General features: G+C 37.1%; 1 protein-coding gene across 1 annotated transcript; it reads left to right on the top strand.

Moving 5' to 3' along the window:
• The first annotated feature begins 1614 nt into the window (after positions 1 to 1614).
• LOC144716706 (cytochrome P450 704C1-like) lies at positions 1615 to 4291 on the top strand. The gene is made up of 5 exons (XM_078591918.1): positions 1615 to 1965; positions 2088 to 2303; positions 2853 to 3500; positions 3673 to 3876; positions 3961 to 4291. The coding sequence occupies exons 1-5, from the start codon at positions 1645 to 1647 to the stop codon at positions 4147 to 4149; spliced, it is 1578 nt and encodes a 525-aa protein (XP_078448044.1). The 5' UTR covers positions 1615 to 1644; the 3' UTR covers positions 4150 to 4291.
• Positions 4292 to 9415: the final 5124 nt, after the last annotated feature.

Raw genomic sequence — 9415 nt, 5'->3', positions numbered from 1 at the left:
ATTAACGCCATCACTGCCAACCAATAACCAAAAATTCATAAGCACTAACTAAGGTATTTTAATCAGAATATAGTTAGTAATTTCAACTATACAACTCTAAAAAAATTCAAATTTATATTATAAATTTAGAATAAATTAGGTTAATAGGATTAATATGTTTTGAATTTCCTCAAATTATTTGGAATTAATTTCAACTTGTTTGTATTCATTAAATTAGATGAAAATTTTAAAATAAATTGGGGCCTTATGGGTTCGGCCCTATATGTTTGTAAGGAAACTTATAAATATTATTTTCCAATCCAGAAGCCTTAAAATATCTATTTAGCCCGAATTTCTGGTCAAATCATGTAGTCAAGCGCAATAGTCATCTCCATTTATTGGTCGTCCTAAGCGGTTGCTAACAAACTTCGCCCTTGGCAATTTGTGATTCCATCAACGGGAGCCACCATCCCCCTTGTCGGTATTGATTGTCTCTGTTGATGGCAATTGGCTACAACTGTCAGCAGTTGTCTCCCCATTACTAGAACTCATCGTCCTCGTTGTTAGCAGCTGTTGTCCCTGTTCTTGGCAGTCATCATCATGTCCTTGTCCATAGTCGGCAATCAATCTCCCGGTATCGGGCTCATCAATTGTATGATTGATAGTCTTCACTCTCATCGTGGATGGTGGTTCTGTGTCATCCATTCTCGTTGTGTTGTAGACACTTGTCATCCAAGTCATCTGCATCATCGAGGGTTTTAGTTTTTCTTTTTTTTTTTCTAGTTTTTCTTTTGTTCTTCTTTTATTCTTTTTCTTCATTTTTATTTTGTTATTCTTTTACTTTTCTTCTTCTTCTTCTAATTTTTAATTTATTCTTGTTTTTATTTTGTTCTTCTTTTACTTTTCTTCTAATTTTTTTTTATTTTGATCTTCTTGTATTATTTTTCTTCTTTTTTTCTATTTAATTCATATTTTTATTTCTTATTCTTTTAATCTTCTTCTTATTTTTGTTTTCTTGTTCTTTATTCTTTTTCGTCTCATATTCCTTTAGCATCCTTTGATCTTCCATTCTCTTTTGTTTTTCTTCTTGTCCTATTCTTTTATTCTTATATTATTCTGTTTTTCCAATTTTCTTTTATTATATTTCTCATTTAGTTATCTTATTCTATTATTCTTTTCTTTATCTTCTTGGTGTCCTTGTTCCTCCTATTCTTTATATTATCCCTCTTTCTCTTGGTTTTCTTATTTTCAATTATACTTGTTTTCCTTTTCGCTCCTTTTGGTATTCCTTTCTTCTTTTCTTCTTCTATTAATCTTATTTTCTTTGTCTACCCGTTTTGTTTTATTATTGTTTTCATCTTTCTGGATGGACAATATAGATTACTTTGCGATACATTTATCATTTTAATGATAAGTTCATGCCTTTTTTTTTTACTTATCTTCTTTGACTTAGACTCATCAACATAACAGGACCGAGACTGAAACTTAAAGTAACATTGGCTATTAGGCAATCCCAACCAAATACATTTATCACGGGTCGACATTATGGGGCACCCACCTTGTTTGTCGCTAAGCAAGCTGTCCTTCACCTGCCCCGCTGAATAGCCGCCATATATTTTGCCCGCTGAACACGCTCTAAAGAATCGATCCCACTTCAGAAGATCGATGGAACGCCGAGGATGGAGCCAGGTCGCCATGGAAGTTACCTTGGCCGCGGCAGCTGTGACTCTGTTTCTCGGGCTCATCTCTTTTTGGAGAAAGACGAAGACCAATACAAGCAAGGTGAGAAAGGCGAGATACGCACCTGTTGCGGGCACTGTCTTGAACCAGATCCTAAACTTCCACAGACTCCACGACTATACAACCGACAATTTTCGCAAGCACCCGTGCTTTCGCATGCTCCATCCCGGGCGCAGCTTCATCGGTGTCTCCGACCCTCGCGACGTGGAGTACATTCTCAGCACCAATTTCGCGAATTACGGCAAGGTAAGGCAGCTCTTGCCTATTCATTTTACTTGAAAGATTACGTTCACTGCTTGCCCGCTTAGGTATTCCTCGTCTTCATCATTATCATCATCATCCTCTGGTCTTTTCTTTTTTCTTTATAGGGGTGGTACAATCATGACAATCTTGGGGGCCTCCTAGGGGATGGGATCTTCGCTGTAGACGGCGAGAAGTGGCGGCATCAGAGGAAACTCGCCAGCCATGAATTCTCCACAAGGAATCTGCGCGAGTACAGCAGCAGCGCCTTCAGACGTGACGCGACGAGGTTGGCGGAGGTCGTCTCCGAAGCGGCCAGCTCGAACCAGACGGTCGATCTTCGAGTAAGCCGTCCTCCGATTTTCTAAAACAGATGAGGTTTTTACAACTGGCTCGCGTCCGGATGATACTGTTGAGGCAGACGTTTTGTCCATGTCCTCATCAATGCACGACGATATAAATATATCCGTTCTCTTCATTGGCGACGATAGTCAATGAAATTACGTTTATATTAACGACGACGTCATTGTCGTTCTAAGCAAGAAATCGACGAAACGACAAAAGTCGCGCTTTCGGATTAACGGGGATCAACCATCCATCGTACTCGTTTGACGGTAATGTTGATCTTTTTACTTTTATACCTTTTCCACTTTTCTATTACGACTACTATGTAGGTTAGAATACAAGTCCATATATATGTAGCTAGGTCTAAAAGAAACAAGGTTTAATTTCCATTTTCCGTTGTTTATGGTGTTGCATATCTTAGTGAGAGAATGCGAGTTGTTCCCAAGCCCCAACATCGTTTGTCATCTATTCCGTCTACTCAATGATTGATGACCTGAATGTTAACGTGACGGTTTATGAATACTGACAGAAATTGAAGTATTTTGCAGGACCTGCTGATGAAGACGACGATGGATTCGATATTCAAGGTGGGGTTCGGAGTGGATCTGGACACGCTGCGAGGGAGCAGCGAAGAAGGGGTTCGCTTCTCCCAGGCCTTCGACGACGCCAGCGAGATCGTCTGCGGCCGGTACTCCGACGTACTGTGGAGGATGAAGAAGGCGCTGAACATCGGCAGCGAGGCCACGCTGAGGAAGAACGTAAGGTTCATCGACGACTTCACTTACCGAATAATCGAGGAGAAGATGGAGCGGATGGCCGAGGCCAACTCTGCGAACGATCTATGCTCATCGGAAGAGAAGATGAAGAAGGAAAACATATTATCGAGGTTCCTGCTGGAGAGAGAGAACGAGCCGGACAAGATCAGCAAGACGTACCTGAAAGACATCATTCTCAACTTCCTGATCGCCGGCAAGGACACAACGGCTAGCGTCCTCTCTTGGTTCTTCTACATGATGTGCAAGAACAAAGAAATCCAGAGAAGGGTGGCCGAAGAGGTGGACAGCGTGTCGGGTCCGAGCTCCGGGGGGTCCCCCGTGGCGGAGTTCACGGAGAAGCTTTGCCGAGATGTGGAGTATTTGCCCTTCCTCCACGCCGCGCTGAACGAGACGCTCCGTCTCTACCCCGGCGTGCCGCAGGTACCCACCTACCCTTGAGAATTTTCCTGCAGAAAACAACCATTACTAGAATTTAGTATAATGAGGTCAGTGGGCGGGTGACGATCACATTTTCCTGCATTTATGTGCAGAAAACAACTCGTTGATAGAACTTCCTAGACTAAGTTTTTTCTCTCTGTGGAAATAAACCAAGGATCCGAAGATGTGCTTCTCCGATGACACGCTTCCGAGCGGATTCGACGTCAGAGCCGGGGACATCGTTGTCTATATGCCGTATTCTATGGGCAGGCTGAAAGAGCTGTGGGGGGAGGACGCAGAGGTCTTCCGCCCGGAGAGATGGCTGGAGGAGGACGGCAGCTTGCGCCATGAGAGCCCCTTCAAGTTCACAGCCTTCCAGGTGAAATACTATTCATTTGGCGGGTAACCTTAAGTTTTTTACTCTAAATCGTTTGTGTAAGTAGTTCCTTTTTGTGAATACCAGGCGGGGCCAAGAGTCTGTCTGGGGAGGGAGTTCGCCTACAGGCAGATGAAGACCATCGTGGCCACGCTGCTCCATTTCTTCACGTTCCAGATGGCCGAAGAGGGGAAGAACGTTGGATACCGTACCATGTTGACGCTGCAAATCCAAGAGCTGCAAGTTCGAGCTTTCCCCAGGCAGCCTGTACGTTGATCGGCTTGTCTCGGTGTCTTCTCGTCTTACTCCTGGGACAGAAAGTTAAGCCTCCAGCCCTCAGTGTAAAAGAGTATGGTATTTGGGTCGACTCCATGAAACAGTATTTTCCATATTAGTAAAAAACATTCATCTTGACAAATCGAAACTAAGATCTTGGAAACCTCATACACGTGTTGATTAGACAACCATATTTTGAGTCATACTGACCTGTCACATTCTTCCTCTATATTTGATCTAGCTACTGTTGGTCGCTTGTGGAGAACGCCAAGATATTATATTTTCTCCAGTGTAAACCAAACATTCTACTGTCAACGTTCTATTATTTTTTCTCCTGCCCAATCTAGACTATGGAGAAGTAAATAATGAAGAACAGAGCCCTTTAAGTAGCAAAGCAGATATTTCTGCGCTTTCCAATCATTTGTGTTTGAACCATGGATCTCATGACAAGTGTTATTGACAGCAAAATGTATATCTGGCACTGTAAGGGTTTAATATTGAACATCTGTCGCGACATATCTGTAGTATGATTCACCAACCAAGTCATCGTTGAAAGTAAAAAACGATGATAATGACAAATCGTTGGAATTCCATATTAGGATACTGTTGCTAAGACTAAATATATTGTTACTGGGACCATATGTGGAATTAACTAGACTACAAGAAAATAATGTGTTGGTCTGGAAACTCCTTTCCTAAATTTCTTCTATGACGGTCTTATTAAATTTTCAATTGAACTAAATTTTGGGATATAGAATCGACAAAATCAAAATAGAAATCCTATTAATAATGATAACGTTAAAAGCATTATGAAGTTAGTATTTTTTTACCAAGAAAATCAATGATCTAATGATAAGAAATCAATTTTTTGATCCACGCTCGAGGAGCTTGATTGATATCATAAATTTGATTTTGTATAAATGACAGACATGATCACGATAATTGGAAATCCAATTATCAGTTGTATCATTTCACTGTGTAATCTGTGATGTTGTTCCATATAAATGGTTTTTGTCATATCTCTGTGTAAAAATGCATTAGAAACATCTGATTGGTGAATTTTCCTGTTATTACTAACTGATCACATATAAAATAATTTAATTGTAGTATGGATTATCCAAAGGGCTTAATGGCTTCACCGAATCAACAATTTATTGTCAGTTGTATCATTTCACTACGAATCTTGCTTTGTATGTTGAACTTCATTATTAGGTTTATACTAGTATATATGTACCCTTTGTATGTTATTACATGGTAGTCTGGATTTCTGGGAACAAATCATTATGTTTCATTTCACTTTAGGACTAATTTATGCAGCAATAGATTGCATCTAAGTGTTACTGTCAATTGGAATAATATTCTTTTATACATTTCCTTCTTTGGATACTTTCTTGTATTTGTAATGGGCCTTCTATTATTAACCCCGTCAGAAAGATAATGCAGTTATGTTTATTTTTGTTTCTTGAATCTCGTGTTCCTCTCTTCTCTTCCCTATAGTGTTAGAGAGAAATCAGGTTTCATTGTTCAACAGTTATTTTTGGATGATATGTTAATGTGGGGCCAGTTCTGAATAAATTATCATTTATGTAGGCAGAGATGAAGTGGGGTTTTGTAGTAAAGATGAGTTGATTGTTTGGATTTTTAACTTTTTAGAAAATTTCATGCATGATTCTCATGAAATTTTTTCAATTTTAGAACTTCTTAAAGTTAAACATTCTGAAAAAGTTTCCCTTTTAGGTAGAACTCCCCGTTGTCGAGATCTATTTATAGAGTAATTTTCATCTCATTTTATTTATTTTGAATGGATGGAGAATCCAAAACTTTTTCAGAATTTACTGTCGAAGTACTATAATTTGATCCACCCTAATTTGGCATCAGAAAAGTGTGAGGCAGTATAATTTCGCACTTAGCCCAATCTTCCTCGTTTGATGAAGGATCAGAAATTGATTATCCCTTTTGTATGTTTCAGCAGTATCAAATGAAGTATATATTCTCAGTGGTATATTTTACATATTACTAATAATTTTATTTTTATGAGATCCAAGTAAACCAGTGGAAGTTTTTGCTTTTGAAATAAGTGAAAAGTAAAATATGCTTTCATCAAAATACAACAAGACATGAAATTTTATAACACTTACCCATGCGTATACAAAGACACCTGAAACCAATATCCATCGAGCTAAAAAGCATTTTACATGGCGACTTGTTATTGAGAATAGGTGTTATCACTCTTTTGATGAGATATTCAGGAGTTCCTACAGCTTGTTTCCAAAACTTTTCATGCATGCTCTACCTTGTTGACGATAAAAAGCCCAGATTGTACGAGATGTATGCACTTTGACTCTGACATGTCTTTTTAAAATGGGGTATGAAGAGATGAAAGTTGATGAAAAATACCTTGTGATTTAAAGAACAAAGAAAAAAAATTATTCTGACCTCCCCTACTTTACTTTAAAGATTGAGTTTTTAGAGGATAACTGATTTTCCACCCATTTTTTAAATTCTTAAAAACTGCTAGTGGATCAAGTTTCATGTGAGGACAAAGTGAAGTATATTTTATAGAACCATCATAAAAAATAGGATCATATGAAAAACTAGAAAGAGATATAAATTGCGTCCTCACATATCATAATTTACGATTTAAAGCTATTTTTTCAAACTATGTTGTGTATGATAAAAGGGAATTTCATGAGAGCTAGAGATACTACAAGATTTACATGTGTGTCTTGGATTCCCAACAATATTATCAATATAAGATGGGGATTTCATTTTTATACTACAAAAAACTGAGCATAATTGTGGCCTTACTGGTGTGTTGATCAACTATTTTAAGGAATCAATGGTTGATCTGAATATTATGCATAGTCATCGGGAGACATGGTACCTATAAGCATGTTGTTGAATTGACATTGCAGATCCATGTTTCTTAATTGATTTCTACTAAAGAACATTCTCTAGTTTGTCCTAGACATATTTACAATATCCATAGCAGATGATTTCTTAGTGGAACTTTTGTCTGCTATGGCTCTGCTACCACGAAAGGATTTAAGAAGAACAATAAGAGAAACAGGAGGAGAGGAGGGTAAGAGAAAGAGAGAGAAGTTTTTAATATGATCGTTATTCGACTAATCAATCCAATACACCTTAGTTTGTATTTCTGTAAAATGTACGAAGTTATATCAAGAAGTAACATTCCAATCTAGATGAAATAATATCCATCTCTCTTTCATTACATATGTGTTTGATTCTTAATTGAATCATGTACAGTAATCTCATAACATGCACAGGGTATGTGCTCGATTCTTAATATCTATCATTGAGTTAAATCTGATTGGTCAAGGACGATGCGGTAGAAACATCAAATAGAACTCCTTTATAGATATATGATACTGAAATAAGAAAAATGGATTTTTATTTTTTTGCATTGCATATTCAAAAGGCATAGAGTTCACTTCAAAGACTTTCAACACAAGGCCTCAGAGAGGGGGGAAATGGAGTCCCAGAGTTGACTTGAATACTTTGAGATCTGTAAATGCCTCAATGAGCTGCAAATAACACCTCTGATCCAATGAAAAAACAAAATTTTTCAGGAACTAAATAAGTGGCTAATACATCTAAACATGCTTTGAAAACTTCAAATTGTTTGGGGAGCAGTAGCTCCCTTAAGAAATTTTATAATGTCATGCAATTTAAATTCTCTGTCAGGAAATTCCAAATTTTCTTCTTGCTTTTTATCGTAATTTTATTTTTTATAGTCTATATATTTTCACATAAACAATCAAAAATAGTTTAAGAGACTACCTGCTATAGTTTCATGGAATCTTCTTGAAATACACCTTTGTCATCGTATAAAGGATGGCAAAGGGCTGATGGTAAGGAACTTGAAATGACACAATATCAATGATAACACTATACGTAGTTCCAGATACTGCAAAGGTGAAACATGATTGAACAACATCATGTTTATTAATAGCATGAATCTCTTACTACAGTTTCTTTCCTCAAACTTCCTTTATCGGACCATTATAACTTAATGCCTCAGTTTGCTCATCTTAAAAACTAAGTTCCTATAGATCTTATTAATTCTATCATGCACCTGAATATGATATTAAAAATAGATATAAAATCCAAAACATAAATAATCATATCACCTGGCATGAAAAAACTTATACAATCTCTCTGTTCCTGAACCAAATATCTTCAAGCCAGTTGGATTTTCAGCCTCTAGACGTATCCATGTAATCTTCAAAATGAGAAAATTTTCTCATATTTCCATGAAACTACTACCCAAAAATTCCAAGTAGAATTCCTCACAGTCTAGTCTTACAAGAAGCGACACTCGGGAAGAGTGAGAAAAAAAAGGGTGGGGCACTAAAGAATGACTGTCATGGGATCCAAAAGAAGTGCTTGTCTATCAATAATGGTCAGGAATTTTTTATAAATATCCATGGGCTCCAAAGAGGGTGCCCGTCTATCAAAAATATTCAGGGAAAAATTATAAATGTACATGGGATTCAAAGAAGGTGCCTGTATATTAGTAATCTTCAGGAAAATAAATGTCCATGGGATCCAAAGAAGGTGCCTGCCTATAATAATCTTAAGAAAAATATTATAAATCTCCATCATAATCTTGATAAAAGTCCCAATCCTCAAGAAAAGTTTAATTAAGAACCAAACCTGTAATATATCCACCAATATCCATAAATCTTGAGTGTGCCTATATATCAGACTAATACATCATGTTCAAACTTGGAACTCATCCCATTCTATTCTAAAATCATATTCAGTTTTATCATAACTTTGGGTTTTTTAATGAAAATTTCCATTAAAGCTTATAAAAAATCCCGAATGTTATTGATACACAATTTGGTTCCCTATCTATAAAATTTTCATTAGCTTATGAAAAAACCAAAAAATAGGAATATTCATTTCTTTCTCTAATGGAAATGAATAGTATTGTGTATATATATATAATTATAAATAGTATTGCGTAGGTCTAACCTTTGATGAAAATTTAACTAGAATTAATCACAGCCATATTTAGGCTTATCAATTGGTGCCAAAGCCATCATTTGATCATACATGAGGATGAAAGGAGAACCAAGATGAATGCCAGCTGGAAGGAAGTAGGGACATGTGAAGTCTCCAATGAAGTCAAGGGTGGACGTAATGCACCATGGAGACACATCAAGAGTGCTGTAATCCAAGCATGCGTATGTGAGTTACAATGCAATGTGTAATAAAATCGGGTAGCATTTACTATACG

Source organism: Wolffia australiana, chromosome 2 (genome assembly GCF_029677425.1).
Source record: "Wolffia australiana isolate 7733 chromosome 2, ASM2967742v1".
In the NCBI taxonomy this organism is placed as follows: domain Eukaryota; kingdom Viridiplantae; phylum Streptophyta; class Magnoliopsida; order Alismatales; family Araceae; genus Wolffia; species Wolffia australiana.
The sequence above is the reverse complement of the archived record's forward strand: the minus strand, read 5'-3'. Positions and strand labels throughout refer to the sequence as shown.

Coding starts and splice junctions, on each gene's coding strand:
- LOC144716706 (XM_078591918.1), top strand. CDS start 1,645: ATGGAACGCCGAGGATGGAGCCAGGTCGCCATGGAAGTTACCTTGGCC. Junction 1,966..2,087: donor ATTTCGCGAATTACGGCAAG/GTAAGGCAGCTC, acceptor TTTTCTTTATAG/GGGTGGTACAATCATGACAA. Junction 3,501..3,672: donor TCTACCCCGGCGTGCCGCAG/GTACCCACCTAC, acceptor AAATAAACCAAG/GATCCGAAGATGTGCTTCTC.